Raw genomic sequence first — 19,975 nt, 5'->3', positions numbered from 1 at the left:
AGCAAAAAATCAATAGTAATATTCTGGGATAATTAAAGTTCAGAAATTAATCAACTTATAATGAATTACAGCCTGTTCTTCTATGATGCAGTAATAGCGTTCTTGTGCAACCTCGTGCTATAGAAAGTCGCACAATAGAAGTAATGGGGCCTATGGGAAAAACCACCAAGAATACCAGTAAATACCAAAAGTAGTAGGTAGCCTAACAAATGATAGCACAATCTCGCTAAATGTTAAAATTATTTTAATGAAATAGTACAATAAATGTAACACTAAGGGCTTTCTGAATTTGCGGAGTTACACTACTGTATTAAGACAGGGGCTGAAGGTCATCATTAGCACCATCATTACTTTCAGGTGCAGTTCTGGGTGCAGTGTTACAACAAAAGATGATATTTAGTCCAGAAGTGGATGGTTGTACTTCACTGTCCTTGGGCTGTTCCTTGAGGGTTGGCTTAAAACAGACATCTAGTTTTTGCTGCTTTGCCATTTTTCTTCTTTCATAAAGAAGCTGTTCATAGGGTGCCAGATATGACTTTATGCCATGAACCGCAATCCTGCTGCGTTCTGCAGTGTAATCATTGTCTTCTAAGAGCTGCAACTGCTTCTCAACTTTGCTCAATATAGAAGACAAAAGAGAAGTTGAAAGTTCTCTTGGTGCTGCATCCTGGACTTCATCTTCATCCCCAGTTTCTATTTCCCCCGCAGCAACCAGTTGTTCTAGATCAGCTGTGGAGAGGTCTTCACAATGGGACTCAAGCAGCTCCTCAACATCCTCACTCTCCACTTCTTCAAATCCAACTTGCTTTGCAAGGGTGACACAATGCCCTTGGATTGCTAAAAGTTCCTGTGATGGTTCAACGCCTTTAAAATCATGAAGAAAATCTGGGAGAAGCTTCCGCCAAACTGCACACAAGCAATTCTTACTGACATCACCCCAGGCCTCCACAATAATGTCAACAGCATTCTTAATATTAAAGCTCTTCCAAAATTGAAGAACACTGTCCTCATTATCCCCCTCAGCAGCTGCAATCAGCTTCCTGAATGTGTGCCTTAAATAATATGCTTTAAAAGCTGCTATTGCACCCTGGTCCATGGGTTGAATGAGAGAGATTGTATTCAGAGGTAGAAACAACACTTTGATATTCTCAGAAAGCTCACCAATGGTGGGAGGATGACTTGGGGTATTGGCCAAAATGAGGAGAATCTTGAAATCCAAATTTTTCCTCTGGCAATACTGTCTAAAAACATCCTCGAAAACATCAACGATAAGGTCAGAAAAGATTTGGCCCGTCATCCAACCTCTTTTGCTTGACCTAAAGTAAACCCCAAGAGTGGACTTCAGGTAACCTTTCAAGGCTCGCGGGTTGGCAGAGTGGTACACCACCACTGGCTTAAGCTTTAAGTCTCCACTAGCATTGGCACCCAACATCACAGTCATACGATCCTTTGCAACCTTAAAACCTGGAGTGTGCGCTTCATTCCTAGAAATGTAGGTTCTGGATGGCATTCGCTTCCAGTATAAACTCGTTTCGTCCAAATTGAAAATTTGATCTAAAGTGTAACCTTCTTCCTCAATCAATGTTTTCACCACAGGAGGAAGTGACAGCGCACGTTCCTCATCTGCACTAGTAGCTTCGCCACATAACTTTGTGTTATGGAAAGCATAACGATTCTTAAATCTAGCAAACCAGCCACTACTAGCACTGAAGGCAGGGACATCTGCAGGATTTTCAGCTTTTTTCTTTAGGTCCTCATAAATTGATAAGGCTTTCTGTTTTATGGTGGGAAAGGTGGTCCCAGATCGCTTTCTTGATTGATCTTCTATCCACACACTTAGAAGCCGCTCCATTTCCTCAAGTTCCTTTGTTCGTGATCTCACAGACTTGCTAGCACTCAGACTTGTTCCAGCAATGCAGCTTGCTTTTATTCTTTCTGCATTGTCTCTAATGGTGCGTAGCGTAGACTCCTTCATTCCTGTTGCACGAACAATATCACGGGCTCTTTCATTACGCTCAAAACGTTTTATAACATCTAGCTTCTGTTCAAGCGTTATAGTCTTCCTTTTACGGTCACCACTCACGACTTTTTCACCTGGATGCTTCCGGTTGACATTCTTGCAACTTTGCCCTTCCATATTAATGGAAAACACAGCGAGATTTGCAAAACAAAGGACCGAAAATTACTAAATATAGCACTGTACCTTTCACGGAAGACTTCATCACAAAGCGCGCAAGCGGAATGACCATGTCAACGCAGAATCCAGTCCTCCACATACCGCGACACCTAGTGCCGGGGATGGAATCGCATAATAGCCAATGGGGAGTTCATGTTTTTAAAAAAACATTCCCCAATTCACCAACTGTGTTACAGCCAAATCAGATTGGTGAAACGCACTTTATAGGAGAACAACCTGCACACAAATACCAAAATCTGTTTTTAAAGTACTTTTTTAAAAAAAAAATCTTTTTTACAACCTATTCTCCATATTCACAGATGGTACAAGACTTAGTGAGACCTCTTTCTCCAATACTACACCAACACATCCTTCCACCCAATACTGTTCCCCTCACTCAGAAGTCAATCTTCCAAAGTAGAGTTCACCTGCTATTCATTTGACATCCCCACTTCCAAACCTTCCTCCTCCATCACTCACTCACTCAAGTCTGATCTTTGAAATGGCTGTACAGCAACGGAGTCCCTTTAAAGCTTCATGGTCAGGAACAGCACGTCAGCAAACAAGCTCCAATCCAATCTAACCAAACAAGACTTTTTGCATACACCACCATGGCCTACATTGCCAACTTCTGTGAAAACTCTGGCTCTCTTGCTCCAACTTCCCCCTACAGCCAGCTAAACCTCAGTGATTCACCAAAAAAAAACAGGTGCAGAACACACCCACCCATTGGGATGTAATGGCAGTCAGGTCTGGCTGAACAGATAGAGTCAGATACAGTCAGATGGAAATTCCGATGGGGTTGGACTCTGGGTTTCATTGATCATATTTAATCTTCTAACACTGTCTAAAAGCACGAATGAGAAGTTGAGAGCATTAACAAATATGTAGTGGAGAGGCTGAGATTGGAAAACCACTTGAGGTTGCAACTTCAAAATTGAAAAATCAAAGCTGTTTATTGGTCCTAGAAAGTCAGAAATGGGTGAGAGTCAAAAAAGTTTGTCAGATTACAACTTTAAATGTCCACTTGGAAAGTAGTTGACAAAGACTTCCCACAGTTGCGATGAGGATTAGGTTCGAGATGCACACATGCACCTAGGTTGTCAGTGACAGCACAAGGGAAAGTAAGTATTTTCTGACCCTTTTAGTATTGTTGGGTTGGTTAGGTTTTGGAAGGCTTTTGAAAAACATTGTCTGTTGGTGAATTTTGGGGAAGCTTGCTGAGGAATCAGAAATATTCTAACGGGTACATGTTGAATGGTTTGACAGCAACAATGCACAACTAGGCATTATACTAAACTGGATGGGTTTCCAGCACAATGATCAACATTGGGCTCCGTCCTGCAAAGGTACACTAATCATTACAATGAACAAGTATCAGGATGTATTAGAATATTTTTCCCAATGCTAAATTCAACATCCTCTGTACTGCAAAACAAAGTGTCTCATACCTTTATTCACAAATCTTTTGGGAAACCTTTGAGTGTACGGTTCTATGAATACATTCTTAAATTTCTACAGTAAAGGACTGTCTTTAGATGAAATTAGTATGATGTAGACCACATGATTTATACAATTTAAATTTAGATTTGTATTACTGGCGTATGAGTTTCCCTGAAAGTTTGAATGATTTATTTGTAGGTATGGCTCTCGACAGGTGATTTATTTTCTAATAGCTTGAGAGTCAGCTTCAGATCTAATATGGTTGTGTGTAAATTAGGGAGGAAAAAAAATGAACATGCTCCACTTTAATAGGCTAGGAAGGGGTTTGCATAAGCTTCAAAGAAATAAATGTAGGTTGAAAATTTCTTCTCTTCACCAACTCCCCCCTCCCTCCCCATCATCCCTTAATTCTGAATTCCACATATTTATTGAATTCAAATTCCACCATTTGCTGTGGCAGGATTCGAACCTGGGTTCCCAGAACATATATCTGTGTTTGAGAATTAACAGTCCAGTGATAATATCATTAGCCATTGCCTCCCCTTTGGTAAATAACATGTCAACGGTAGAAATTCAGCCCAACTAATTATAATCTGCTTCACTTAACAGACACAAAACACTTATTTTGGGGGAAAAAAACTCCTGAGCATGCTGTCTGTATTTAGCAGCAGTGCTAATACAGCAGTCACTTTAAGTTTACAGCTCTGGAACCGAGTACACAACTCAAATGTTAATAAAATATTTAATAATGAAAAAAAGTATTCCATCCATGTAAAATAAATGTCTGACTCTTGTTTCAGTATTAATATACAGAGTTGAGATTAGATAGAGAGTTAGTTTTGTTTACCTGCAGTGGGAGCAGCAATAGTAGTAGGTGGTGCTGGCTTCTTCACCTCTGGTGTTTTCTCTTCCAAGGAGGTTTGTGACCTTGCTGATTTAAAAAGGAAACAAATAAAACTAATTGAATTTGTACTAATAACGTCCGTGATCCTATACTCAACTGGAACCTCAGAAAATCCTAACTTTTACCAACCAAAAAACATATCACAACCTATAGGTTGTTCAAAACATTATTTTCTTGTCATCATAATACTTGAGGAATGCTACTGCAACACAACACAAATTGAATTTTCTTTCAGTCCAATGGAAACACTGAAAATTCAAACAGGTTAGATACTAATCCCAGCCTGAAGAAATCATGACTGCATAATCAGTGACCATTTTGGTGGCTTCCGTTTATCATCTTTTTAAGCTTAGGAAGACTGCAAAATAATTTGAATGTAATAGACTACTCCAAGTCCCATGCCATGGTAGATAGTAAACTTACAATCTCTCTATATTGAAAGCAAGAATCTCTGTTTAATACAGCATTTTCAAGGAAAATTATCGATGAGATAATAAAAAGACAATTAAATGAAGGAGGACGCCATTTGGCCTATCAAATCTACTCTGTTGCTCAATGAAATCATGGCTAAATTGATAATCTTCAACTTCACTGCTTTTTGTCTTTACCCAAAGATTATGCTCTGCTCAGGAAAATTCTGAAATGATTGCACTGCGCTAGGCTATTGATTGTAGTGTTTGGTGGACTTATCTATGGTTTCAGGCACTCTTCTCACTATGTTAACAGTGGTTGACTAATAAAACATGCTAACAAGCATCTCCAGTCCAGTATTACAGTCAAGCACCAAGATGATGATACTAACTAGAAGACACCTGTCCGAAAACTAGCTTCAAGATGACATCTGGTGAAATTTAACTTTAACCAGTATAGATTAGATTAGATTAGATTAGATTACTTACAGTGTGGAAACAGGCCCTTCGGCCCAAAAAGCCCACACCGACCCGCCGAAGCGCAACCCACCCATACCCCTGGATTTACCCCTTACCTAACACTACGGGTAATTTAGCATGGCCAATTCACCTGACCCACACATCTTTGGACTGTGGGAGGAAACCGGAGCACCCGGAGGAAACCCACGCAGACACGGGGAGAACATGCAAACTCCACACAGTCAGTCGCCTGAGTCGGGAACTGAACCCAGGTCTCAGGCGCTGTGAGGCAGCAGTGCTAACCACTGTGCCACCGACTTCTGATTAAAAAAAGTTAAAGAATCAGGTATTTCTCATCCTTCTTATACTATTCATATTCTAACTCAGGTGACGTGTGTTGATAAAAGATCGCAAATAGGTCCCATTTTATGTTTCGTTACTTCTAAGCATATAAGGCAAAAATCTTCCAACCAGTCCATTTACAGAATCCAGAATCAAGTTTTAAATTTTGGATGTGGCATAAAAGGAAATTTGCAGGAAATTTCTAGCCCACATGCCTTTGATAGAGAGCACTGAAGGTGGCAAGTCAGTCTTACGGCAGCACTAAATGTCTCTGCACCAAAGCCCATTACAGGAATTTGAAAAACTTTGGTATATAATTAATTAATTTTCTACATGGCATTCAATTCAGACCTAGAAAATTCACATCAATACCAAGGTGATTAGTATATCACAAGTTGCCTGCTGAATATCCCTCAACAACATTGGAAAGACTTAACTATTGTTGTAATGCTCTGCAGGAAATAGCATAGGCCCACTGTGATATAAATATATTACCTAGAAACTAGATAGCAGAAAAATGTTCAGGATTTGACCTACATGATTGGTTTGCAAAAGGAAGCAGCTGTTGCCAATTTTCCACTTCCAATGAGAGAACACAAATTCAACAGATAACATCTTCCTATTCTGTGACTGGTAATGTGTAACTACTGCTCTATCTGGTTTGTGAAGTTGCATATGGGAGGACTTTATGGTGTTTCTGAAGTTGAGATGATGCAATTGGTGATGGAAAATTGGACCTAAGATAGCCACAAGAACACTCCATTACACTGATCATAGATACCATAAAGACACAGGAGCAGAGATCAGGTCACTCAGCTCATCAAGTCTGCGCTGCTATTCTATCATGGCTGATAAGTTTCTCAATCCCATTCTCCTGTCTTCTCCTCATAACCCTCGATTCTCAAAGACCTATCTATCGCAGTCTTAAACGTACTCAATGACCTAGCCTCCAAAGACTTCGGAGGCAATGAATTCCACAGATTCACCTCTCTCTGGCTGAAGAGGTTTCTCCTGAGCAGAGGTAAGCAATTCCAGAATTATATAAATCATTGGGATTAAAATTCTTCTCATCTAGCTCCAGAAAATCCTGGAATCAAATGACCGACAGATGTGGTAGACATGCAATGAATAACAGAAATGCTTTGTTCCGAAAAGCCACGTGGTCTTAACTTGTGAAACGTGACTTAGTCTCAAGCCTTAGCTCTTGCATGATGTGTACGCATATTTGAATAAGGGCGGAAAAGTTTAAAAATATTCAAGTCAGTCAACATCAGAACTGAAAATCAAACAAAGCTTTGAGCAACATACGGTAAAAAGGAAGAGAAAGATTATCAAAAGGGGGTTGATGAACTGAATGATGGGCAAATTGATCAGTTAAAACTATAACAGAATACCAGGTTAACACTGAAGCATTTTCGAAGCACAAAAGACAAGAACAAATTGCTAGGAGGGCAAAAATTCATGGCAGATGCAGATAGAAATAAAATGGAAGAAAATTAGAGGAACTGTAGGTAAGAATCCAACAAATAAAGGTCTTAAATGTTACAAATCATAAATCTATCAATCTTTCAGAGACAGACAAAACCATTTTAACATTATGGGCAAACATTTCTGCAGTTTTCTGAAGTTGGGTTTTCCCACAAAACTGGTCACTGACTCTTCTCCCTGAAAGCCACCCACATTTTCTGAAGAGAAGTGGAGGTTATAGCAAAAAATCTCTGCACATAAATAGATGTGGATATATCTTTATGCACACAGAAATCCTACCTATATGGATTCCTCAGTCATTTTAGTTCTGTTGCATGCGTACCTTGCATTTAAAAGATGCTCTGTGTTGTCTATGTGCAACATTGTGACTGCCTGCCAATCTGTCTGCAAGCTGTGAGTTTGCAAGCTGCACGCTGGTTTGTTCAAGTATGTTTCACATCTTTGCATGTGTTTTACTATTTTAAAATAACCTAACTCATTGGAGTTAAACAATCCCGGATGAGGAACTGAATTAGACCATTATGATTAACATGGCAGTATAGGGCTGAAGCAACCTTTTCTATATTTTAAGACATGTAACTGACCCAAAAAGAAAATTCTCTGAAAATTGCTGTAATTCCTCAAGTAGAATTAAGGTACTGGGGCAGCATCTACAGAAAACACCTCAAATAATTTTATGGTCTAGATTTGAGAGCTTTTTCATCTCCAAAATGTTTCTTACATTAAAGATCTTGCATGTATTGGATACCTGCCATTTTCAGACTCAGCCTTTTAACTTGGGGCTGAAAACTCTAAAGTATTATACTATGAGAGATAGGCAGGCCATGATTTCTACTTGCCCATTTCTCCTAAACCTCATTCAGGGCCATTTTCAAGAGGACAGAGTATATAATTGCTTAGGTGTGTTTGTTTACAGACTGTCAGGAATTTTACAAATGATCTAACATGTTATTTTGTTCCTCTGCGAGAACTCATCACTACTAAATAAATATCCCTGCAATCAAAAAAGTGTCATTGTAGGAGGCAGACATTAGACCCAATATGTCTGCAGCAGATAATCAATGTTCCATTGAGAAATGAGCATGGATTCAGAGTCCTAAGTGCTAATAATTACATCAAGTCCATCTGTTGACTGCTGTCACCCTTATGCTAGTACAGGATGGACATCTATGCATACACAAAAAGATGGAGCATCTGCCTCTTTAATTTTGTTTTAAATCGCAAGAAAGGACAGAACTGGATTATAATGAAATTCTCAATCCATTGCTCATCTTACACACACAATAGCTTGGCTGGCCCAGGAATTTCAGACAGTTTTTAAACCATAAATAATTGAAATGGCAATGTCAGTTTTTTTTTAGCTTTCATTTAAAAAGCATTCTTCAAATAACCATAATCTGTTGCCTCCAATTTCAGGTGACTTTCTGTGTAAGATGCAATTCAGCACAGTACAGAAAGAAGAATTTGCTTTGGACAGCATTTTAATTCTTTTCAAAGAAAGTCGTACTTGTGTTCAGAGTCAATCTGTCAGGTGGACACATTTTCAACCATCAATTGATTTGAAACTGATTTTGCTACTCAGGCAAGTCACAAATGTAAAAATATTCATGCACTGGTGTGGTGTGAAAATTTAAACACTTAAATGAGTCACTTTAATCTACTTTGTCTATAATCAGAATTTTAACAGTTTATAGAATAATTATAATTCTTCACAGAAGTACGTAATTGATAAACGTGCATTGAAGACTGATTATAGTATAAATTTAACTAAACCAGTTTGTCCCATATTATGGGCTTGCTTCAGATAATAATAATAGTATGCTCAGTTATTAATTGCAAGCCTTAAATGAAGCCGTCATAAGACTTAAAACAAAAAAAAAGTCACCAATCAACAAGTTTTGGATGCTTTACTTACATATCCTGAAATTTTCACAACACAGTCAAATGAGTTTTAAAACTGGAGTTTTATGCATAAAAGTAATTTCTTGCCATTTAGTGTCATATGATTACTACAGTTGCAAGAATCTCCCACCCACCAGTGCTATTGTCTACATATATCATATTTTGTTAGTACTTACTCTGGGGGCGTTTGGAAGCTTCCTGTAATGCAGTCTGAAACAAATCTGGTCTGGTGGAGAAAAAAAAAATTCAAAAGCTTCACTTTAAAAATAAAATAGTAGAGTGCAGGTTAAGCCAAGAATTTACCTCAAGAAATGTCAATGGTTATATCCCATTTATGAGCAAAGCCTAGCATTAAGATGAGAACACAAGAGTCTGAAGTAAGCAAATACACAATGCTGGTCCATCCTCCATTCTTTAAAGTTATTACACAGAAATTAGGGGAGCAGGGGTAGGCCATTTGGCCTTTCAAGACTGCTCCATCATTCAACAGATTCATGGCTGACCATCCAGCCCTGCATCTTGTTCTCACCTCCTCCCCAAATCAGTTAATTCCTTTCGCCTCAAGAACTATAATCTAACTCCGTCACGTTTTTCTTCTTACCAATTAGGCACATTTCTCTCTCCTCCCCCCACCCCAAACAGCTCAGAAAAATGTCAATTGTATTAATTTTTTTAATAGTTTTCAATTCTTGTGTTCAGACATCCAGATTTTCTTAAATGCATTCACAGAATGCAGATATTATTAGCTACGCAAGCATTAACGCCCATTCCAATTGCAAAATTACTGATGAGCTGCCTCTTGAATTGGAACACGGGGGGGTAAACAATTCCAATGCGCCCATTTAGTAACCTATCCATCTACTATTGATCAAAAGCAAAATGATAGAGGGCTCGCCAGATCAGTTATCAAGTGACACTTGCAAACATTCAAGTGTTGGTTCTGCCAAAGCAACTCATTATAGTTGAAAATGTGTTGCTGGAAAAGCGCAGGTCAGGCAGCATTCAAGGAACAGGAGATTCGACGTTTCGGGCATAACCACTTTTCTTTCCTCATTCCTCATGCCCGAAACGTCGAATCTCCTGCTCTTTGGATACTGCCTGACCTGCTGCGCTTTTCCAGCAACACATTTTCAGCTCTGATCTCCAGCATCTGCAGTCCTCACTTTTTCCAGCTCATTAGTGTGTTTTGGTTCAAACATCGTTAAAAAGCTGAACTTCAAATAAGGAGAGTGTGACTGACAATATTTAACTGATTGTGGTATGAAGGCAGCCAGCCAGCAAAACAGGAATCAACAGGAATCAAGAGGAATACTTTCTGCTTGTTGGAGTGATATAGTGCTAAGAGAGATGACTGGATATCACTCAGCAGTTGTTCGTTCATGGCATTTTCCTAAGCCCAACATCAACGGCTTCAATGAGCATCCCTCCATCATAACCTCAGAAGTGGGGATGTTTAATGATGACTGCATAATACACACAGCAGACATCGAACCAATTTGTATCCATATGCAGCAATCTGGATAATAAGTAGTTTGGGCTGATAACTGGCACTACATAATTGCCAGACCATCACCAATGAGAGAAAATCGTAACCATCACTTCTTGATGTTCTATAGCATTACTCCCACTATCAATATCCTGGAGGGGCGGGGCCGAACCACTAACCAGACCTTGAGCTGAACCAGTCACGCAGGTACTGTGGCTACAACACGAGGAATTCTGCAGTAACTCCTGCCTCCACAATGCCTGCCCACCATCCACAAGAAGCAAGTTAGGAATGTGATGGAATAAGTTTGACTTATCTGAACAAGTGCAACAATGCTCAAGCAGCTCAACACCATCCAGGACAAAGCAGCCCATGTGACTGGTATACCAAGTGACATTTTCAACCTTCACTTCCTTCACCACTGATACACAGTGGCGTCACTCCATACCAGCTGCAGGTACACTGAAATAACTCCAGTCTCATTAGGAATATCCTCCAAACCCAAACCCTTTACCACCGAGGCGGCCCAAGGCAACAGATCCATAGGAAAACCACCACTTGCAAGTTGCTCCCCAACACACGTACCATCCTAACTTGAAGTATAACTCGCCTTTTATTCACTGTTGCTGGATCAGAACTTCATACCTAACTCCAATATGGTTTCCATGCACTCCAAGGAGTGCAGCGTTTAGGGCGGCAGCTCACCACCATCTTTTTCAGGCCAATTAAGAATGTGCAACAAGGGTTGCCTAGCCAATACAGACGGCATCCCATAAACAAAACAGAGAGAGGCTGGTCATCCATTTAATTTTTCACCATTTAAAATATCTATGATACAAATATCCCGTGTTTTTTTTGGAAATCCTAGTGTTCCTTCATGACTCTGAACATATATAACCAGCCTGGTCACGTGTTGGAAATATATCAAGGGAACATCTATAATTTCCGGAGTGCCTCCAGATGCACGTGTGCGCCTGTGCGCACACAAACTGTTTGAATACCTGGAATTCTCTTCAGCCTGCAAGAATTAATTTCCATCATAAGATGCTGCATTAACACGGCACACTGTATCTGAACTATCAATATTCTAGCTGTTAAACTAAGAGCATCACCAAGCCATTGAGAGTCAGTGGTCTATCATATCCCATCAGGAAATAACAATGTTTCTTACAATTAGCTGCTTCATAATTATATTGTTCTTCTAGCATAGCACATTAGACAAATCCAATAATTAATCGCAGATGACAGTAAAAGTTCACTTACTTCTTAATTATAAATTTGATCTTGGCTTTTGCTCGGAGAATCTTTTCCAACCTAGGAATTCCAAAGGTTGACGGCCTCCTGAAAGGGACACCATCGGGCAAGCCTTCAATGTAGAAATCATCTGGATGTGATTCGAACAATGCATAAGGTACTCTCACTGGTTCTGAAACACCCAATGCTTCACCTGCAACAAATTAACAAGTTTATAAAACATTCCCTATATTGTGCATGCAAGCAGATGATTAACTGCACTGTGAAATGACTGATAACAGTCCAAACTGATTTCATGCTAGCTGGGACCATGATAAGGTTATGAGAATAGTGACTGAAGTTTTGAAAAAGCTGTTGGGAATTGCTGTATTCTGCAGACAGAATTTTCCGATGCACATAAAATTTAGGCTTCACAGAGTTAAGAATAATGTATAGCTATATATAAAATACAGAATAACATATTTTGGATTGTATGCAAGGGGAAGACCTAGCTAGGTAGTCAATTTGAATGTTTAATAGGAGAGCTTTCGACTGTCATAAAGTCTGGTTTGCTTATGCGCATTTTAATGAGGTTTTATAAATTTGATTTGAAGAGCTGGGGAGGTTAACAGTTCAATGCATAAAGAAGTTGCAATGACGTCTAGTGATAAGATTCCACTGACAATAGTAGAACAATCCAGAAGAAGTCAGGATATGGATTCATCACAGAGTCAAAGCAGTCAGACATTTGAGCTCAGGGAACTTGCACTGGTTTCTTTCAAAGTTACAAGTAGTAGAGAATTTAATTTGCCATTTGTTTCAGGCATTTCAATGACACACACCAGATGAAGGCAATAAAACATCTAGTGGCTGCAAAGAAGTTTGTCAGAAGGAAATCAGTTCCACTTATCACAGCCAGTATAAGCAAGGGGCCTTAATGTTGAGATAGTGATTAACAGGAAAGGTATGGATATTTTAAATCAATTTTATTGGAGTGAAAGGGATGATGAGAGCTCGAATCCTTTTCTGTTATCTGTAATGATTTTTTTGCTGAGTAATATGTTTTATGTTTTTACTTGTTTAAAAAGTTTTATTATGTTTACTTTTAAAAAAGCCTCTTGTTAATATCTGAAGTACATGACTTCCACTTTATTTAAAACAAACTGGATCTAACGAGCTAAGTTTGACCCTGGGATTTGACTTTCCAGGATTATTAACCGGGATCATAGTATTTGAAATCCTAGGTTCTTCAGTAACTTAAACTGCAGTTCCTATATCCACTTGAAGGTATCCTGTCTAGCAAAGTAGCCATGAGGTTGACAATCCTTTGGGAAGCCTGGCATAAAGTCACAAAGTGACAAAACTATATTCATCAGTTCAGGGTATCAACTCCAATTTGATTTAGAGAATATATCTAAAGAAGGTAACTCATCAACAGTGATCGCGCTTCAAACACTTTACTTAGCTTGACATCAGCCAAGTAAGTTTGATAACAGGTTCTGCAGAAACAAACATTCATATATAGATCAAAATAAAAATTTCAACCAATTGGATTAAATGAGCTAGAGTAACTAACCAGATCAATTTTTGGGTAAAAGACTTGCTGTATCTGGATAATGTAACACCACAGTAAAATAAACATCATTTACAGCCAAGACAGTGAATCTTATGCATGCAGCACATCCTGGCTAGGTTCCACCAGGGTAATTGCAAATTGGACTGAAAAAGGGATCCTTAATGACCTTAATTGGGGCAAGTGTGGCAGGAGCCCCATAATCATCATTTTAAAAATAGCTTTCTTTCTTTATCCTTTCATAGAATGTCAAATAGCACTAATAAAAGCAGAATGGGTTACCCATCTGCAACTGCCCTCAAAACAGAATGACTTGCTAGGCCAATTCAGAGAATGGTTAAGAGTCAATCATACTGCAATGTTTGGAATCCCATCTAGGCCGTACCAAGTAAAGATGACAATTTCTCTCCCGAAAGGACATTAGTGAACCAGATAGACTTCACGACCATTGATGATAACTTTGCAATCACCATTGTGGAAAATGGCATTATTTTCCACATTTTAAATTTAACTCAAATTGCAGTTGTTGTTATCGTGGAATTTGAATCCATGTCCCCAAAGCTCTGTAAATACAAACAAACACTCATTTACCTCTTCCTGAGGTACTCTGGATTACTAGTCCAGGAACATTAACACAACGTGACCATCTCACCTATAATTGCAAACATCTAGGGGTGAGTGGGAAGTCTGCAAACCTGCCAGTGGGAGCCCATAAAGTCAGATCTATAATATTTTTAAAAAAGGATATACTTGCATAAGAAGCAGTTTAATACAACATTCACTATATTTGTTTCTGGAATGAGAGGCTTGTTCTCTGACCAGACACTGAGTAAACTGTGTTTATGTTCTCTGGATTTAAGAATGAGAAGTGAGCTCATGAAAATCATGCAAAGCTACAAAGGACCTGTTTGGATAAAGAGGTTATTTTAGCTGAACAGGGTATCTAGAACACAGGGTCAGAGGTGGCCATCACAGTCTCCGGATAAAGGGCGGTGATCATTTTGGACTAACGTGGAGAAATTTCTCTACTCACAGGGTTGAGCTTCTTTAGAATTCTCTCCCCCAGAGGTTGTATTTACTGTTGCTTTTAATTGATATATTTCAATTGTGGAATATTTTAGTGGTATACTTTGTTTTGACAATTTGGCAAAATTGTTAACTAGAATGTAGAACCATGTAATTTCTAGGAATGGAATGGAATGTAATTGTTTTGCATTGTACAATACTATAATCCATTACGTTACTAGAAGTCATTTGGTGTCTAACACTTGAGCTTCTGGTGAGCAACTGAGTAGAGGATTCTTGTGTATGCCTTAGTTCAGGTTCCTTTCTCCAGTAGGTATATTGCAGTTCCCTGTAACAGCACCCTGACGTTTTAGAGGGATTAGCTACATTAAGCAACCAGTAATATGAAGGATGGTGATGCTCCTTTGATAGTCCCATATAGTGAGATGTCTTAACTATTTCAAAAAATATGAAGATAAATAATGGGAGAGGAAACGCCGTTTGTTGAACCTGCGGCACTGTCAAGTGCAATCATGGCTGATCTTCAATATCAACTTTATTTTATCAACTATTCCCTAAATCCCTTGATTCATTCAGAAACCAAAGGTCTGTCAATCCCAGCTTTAAATATGTTCACTGATTACATAATCTTGAAATATTTCTGTAACATTGATAGCTATTCATAGGACATTTCAAAATTTACTGTTTCATTGTGGTAAAACAATTACTTACTGCATTTTTCATTGAACAATGTCTCCACTTGCTGTTTCAACTCGGTGATTTTCGCATTCCACTGTTCTGTAACGACAAGTAACATCAAACTCATTATACTGCATTCTACAAAATAACTTCAAGCATGTTGATGCTAATTGAATAGGGAACCATCGGTTTTTATAAAATTTCATGAACACAAAATGCCTTTTGATTCTTATTACAATTGAGAAATGTTGACAGTGTAATTATAGATTGAAGAAATTTCTTATATGGTATGTAACTTTAAACCACCCTCATAAGTAAAGGATGCATAAGATATATGGAGATGTTCCCAATATCATGAACACATCTAAATGATCTCTAGACTAACAAGAAATTTCACATTTCCTCAAGACAAAGGCATGTACTTTGGAACTATCTTTTTAGCAGAGAGTTGTGTGAATCAAAAAGGACTTGACAACTTGCAAAGATATAGCAATGTTCTACACTGCCCCTCCAGTGTGGAATTTGGCAAACAATTGTGCTGTTTCTTTTTAACAAACCGGATGCACTCTCCCTGTAGCAGAATTTTGCACATTCTTATTGAATGATAGAGATCATGATATTCAGCCATGATCATATGATTTACAAGACAAGGAAAAATAACAGGAGCTGCTAACTTTACAAAACTGTAGCACGAACATCAATAAAAGCGGTAAAAATCTAAAACTCTTGAGATGATTCCAAGGTTAAGGGTTTAGTTATATTAGGGTAGATGGCAAGGTCACAGTTCACCTGAAAGCTGAAAAGGAGAGAAGGATCAGAAAGATGCTGTGAAACTTGAAAGGGTTCAGAAAAGATTTCCAAGGATGTTGCCAGGGTTGGAGGATCTGAGTTACAGGGAGAAGCTGAACAGGCTGGGGCTGTTTTCCCTGGAGCGTCAGAGGCTAAGGGGTGACCTTATAGAGGTCTACAAAATTATGAGGGGCATGGATAGGGTAAATAGACAAAGTCTTTTCCCTGCGATCGGGGAGTCCAGAACTAGAGGGCATAGGTTTAGGGTGAGGGGGAAAAAGATATAAAAGAGACCTAAGCGGCAACATTTTCATGCAGAGGGTGGTACGTGTATGGACTGAGCTGCCAGAGGACGTGGTGGAGACTAGTACAATTGCAACATTTAACAGGCATTTGGAAGGGTATATGAATAGGAAGGGTTTGGAGGGATATGGGCTGGGTGCTGGCAGGTGGGACTAGATTAGGTTGAGATATCTGGTCAGCATGGACGGGTTGGACCGAAGGGTCTGTTTCCATGCTGTACATCTCTAGGACTATGAATATTCAGAGGACATTGCCAAATGTTGTTACTGAAAAAGGTGGTAATCCACACAGTACAGGTTTTAAGGTGATTGTGTTAGCAATCAGAGCTGACAAGAAGAATAAATGCTCTGGAATGAAGTAGGAAACAAATTCAATAATATCTTTCAAACTGGAGTTAGATAAATACTTGGAGGAGGACAAAGTCCCAGAATATGGGAAGACAGCTAGGATTTGGACCAACCTGAAAGAGTAAAACTTCAAATGGATTAAAATACCTTTTGCACGAGTAACATGGAGGAACGGATTTGAGGCCGTAACTCCTGCGCTTGAACTGACTGACTGCATTCACGACAGAGTAAAGACACAAGCAGTTCACTGTTTCCAATAGATTTCAGAGGAACACTTACTACAGAGGAACCTCAATTATCTGAATATCGCATTATTCGAAGGGGATCTCAAGGTCCTGATAGAAACATTACGTCAAAAAGAGTTGTTTCAACCCTGATTGAGTCTTTTGTTTACAGGAATAATGCTTAAAAACAAATTAGGGTCACTGAAATGCTGCCGAGAACAATCCTGGACAGTCCAGTCACCATCTCTAAACGAGTGACATCCCGCCCTCTCCCCCTCCCTACACTTTCCCTGGAGTCCTACACAGGGGTGTACCCTAAACCCACCCACCCACCACCTCCCCAGATAATCTCTCCAAAATAGCCCTGTACAATGTTGTCAAAACGTTGTGAGTGAGAGAACATGCTATTTGGAGACTCATCCAGTCCGGCTGCTGCCGGGGGTGGGGGGGGACGCTGTCAGCGGAGGACGGGGCCGGATGGTGGTTTGGGGGAGCATACAGGGTGTGGGGGCAGGCGCAGGCAGGGGATGGGTGCTCACGCGCAATATGCTGTTGCCTAGTCTCCTGAAAGAGGAGCAGACTTCACAGAAAACTCCAAGCCCCAAAGGAAATCAATTAACTGAATAATCAATTATCCAAACGAAATAGTGCCCGCCCATCTCGTTCGGATAATCAAGGTTCCTCTATTTATTTTCAATAAAAAAAAGTTGTCCCTCGGACATTCTCCATAAACACAGTTTTAGATTTCAGATATACACTGATCACTACTTCAGGACTACTGCTCCCAACCCCAGTAGCCCCCATTTATTATCACAGCTTGTCCGACACCCAGTGAATGAGCTGAACTTTTCTTTATCACAATATGAAGATAGAAGCTATTACATTTATGGGTGACACCAACCCATCTCTCTCCCACAACTGTCTAAATCTGAATTTCAGATTTATGTTGTTGTTGGTCTCAAGATGAACTACTGACTATATATCTTATGCATCAAGACTGCCTACTTCTACCTCATCTCATTGTATCTCTACCTCGGTTTGTCTATAGCTTAAACCATCATCTATCTGTTTGGTACCTTTGCAGTCAAATGTACAGCACAAAAACAGACCCTTCAATCCAACTCGTCCATGCCGACCAGAAATCCTAATCTAATCTAGTCACATTTGCCTGTACTTGGCCCATATCCTTCCCAACCCTTCCTATTCATATACACATCCACATGAATTTTAAAGTGTTGTAATTGTATCTGCCTCCACCATTCCTATTGGTAGCTCATTCCACACACGCACTACTCTCTGCGTGAAAAAGTTGCCCTGTAGATCCCTTTTGTATCTTCCCCCCTCACCCTAAACCTTTGCCCTCGAATTCTGGATTCACCCACCCCAGGGAAAAGACTTTGTCTATTTATCCTATCTATGCCCCACATGGTTTGACAGGGCTCTATAAAGTCACCCCTCTGCCTCCAACATTCCAGGTACAACAGCTCCAGCCTATTCAGCCTCTCCCCATAGCTCACATCCTCCAACCCTGGCAACATTATTGTAAATCTTTTCTGAACCCTTTCAAATTTCACAATATCCTCCTGATAGTACGAAGACCAGAATTACACACAATATTCCAAAACTGGCCGTACCAATGTTTTGTACAGCCACAACATGACCTCCCAACTCTTATACTCAAATATTCTGTATACCAAAAGCACACCAAAATCTTCTTCACTACCCTATCTACCTGTGACTTCATTTCAAGGAACTACGAACCAGCACTCCAAAGGTCTCTTTGTTCAGCAACACACCCCAGGACCTTACATTATGTCCTGCTTGGATTTGCCTTTCCAAAATTTGGCACCTCACATTTATCTAAATTAAAAACTCCATCTGCTGCCGCCACTCAGCCCATCGGGCAACATATTGTTATACTCTAAGGTAACTTACTTCGCTGTCCACTAAACCTCCAATTTTGGTGTCATCTGCAAGCTTACTAACTATACTCATATGTTCACATCCAAATCATTTATATAAATGACGAAAAGCAGTGGACCTACCACCAATTCTTGTCCATTAGTCACAGACCTTCAGTCTGAAAGGCAACCCTCCACCACCACCCTCTGCCTTCTACCTTCAAGCCAGCTCCATATCAAAATTGCCAGTTCTTCCTGTATTCCATGCGATCTAACCTTGCTTACCAGTCTCCCATGGAGTACCTTTTCAAAAGCCTTACTGAAGTCCATATAGATCATATTCACCGCTCTACCCTCATCAACCCTCACTTACTTCAAAAAAAAATCTCAATCAAGTTCATGAGACATGATTTCCCATGCACAAAGCCATGTTGACTATACCTAATCAGGTATAGCCTTTCCAAATACATATAAACTCTGTCCCTCAGGATTCCTTCCAAATCTTGCCCACCACAGACATCAGGCTCACTGATGTTCCCTGGCTTGTCCTTACAGCCTTTAAATAGTGGCATCACGTTTGCCACTCTCTAGTCTTCCTACACCTCACCTGTGACTATCAATGTTACAAATCTCTCTGCAAGGGGCCCAGCAATTACTTCCCTAGCTTCAGAGTTCTAGGGTACACCTTATCAGCTCCTGGGAATTTATCCATGTTTGTGTGTGTTTTAAGAGACATCCAGCACCAACCCCTCTGTAATAAGGACTTTTTCAAGATGTCATTATCTATTCCCCCCACATTCTATATCTTCCATGTCCTTCTCCACAGTAAACACTGATGCAAGATACTCATTTAGTATCTCATTTCCTGCGGTTCCACAGACTACCTTGCTGATCTTTGAGGGACCCTATTCTCTCCTTAGTTACCCTTTTGTCATTAACATATTTAGAGAACCCCTTTGGGTTCTTGTTATCTCATTTCTGAAGGCTTTCCATTTTCCAGTCGTCCCTTTACCTGCAAACATCTACCCACCCCCCCCCAATCAGCTTTCACAGAATCCCTAGAGCGTGAACCCTCCGAAGAGTAACCCATCCAGACCTACTCCCCCACCCTATGCCTCTAGGTTTCCCCTGACTAATGAACCTAACCTACACATGCCTGTACACCATGGGCAATTTTGCATGGCCAATTCACCTAATCTGCACATCTTTGGACTGTGGGAGGAAACCCACGCAGACACAGGGAGAATGTGCAAACTCAACAGAAAGTCGCCAGAAGCTGCAATCAAACCCG

General features: G+C 39.8%; 1 protein-coding gene across 7 annotated transcripts in view; it reads right to left on the bottom strand.

Moving 5' to 3' along the window:
• Window positions 1–19,975, bottom strand: part of LOC132830462 (general transcription factor II-I-like) — a 148,042-nt gene that overhangs the window by 15,589 nt on the left and 112,478 nt on the right. For all 7 annotated transcript variants that reach the window (XM_060848196.1, XM_060848197.1, XM_060848194.1 and 4 more), the window contains 4 exons: window positions 15,154–15,219; window positions 11,874–12,057; window positions 9,301–9,350; window positions 4,467–4,550 (listed from right to left, as the gene is read on the bottom strand). In XM_060848196.1, coding sequence (XP_060704179.1) covers window positions 4,467–4,550; window positions 9,301–9,350; window positions 11,874–12,057; window positions 15,154–15,219 — 384 coding nt within the window. The remainder of the gene's footprint in view (window positions 1–4,466; window positions 4,551–9,300; window positions 9,351–11,873; window positions 12,058–15,153; window positions 15,220–19,975) is intronic.

Source organism: Hemiscyllium ocellatum, chromosome 31 (assembly GCF_020745735.1).
Source record: "Hemiscyllium ocellatum isolate sHemOce1 chromosome 31, sHemOce1.pat.X.cur, whole genome shotgun sequence".
In the NCBI taxonomy this organism is placed as follows: Eukaryota; Metazoa; Chordata; class Chondrichthyes; order Orectolobiformes; family Hemiscylliidae; genus Hemiscyllium; species Hemiscyllium ocellatum.
Note: the sequence above shows the minus strand (reverse complement) of the source record. Positions and strands in the feature narration are given on the sequence as shown.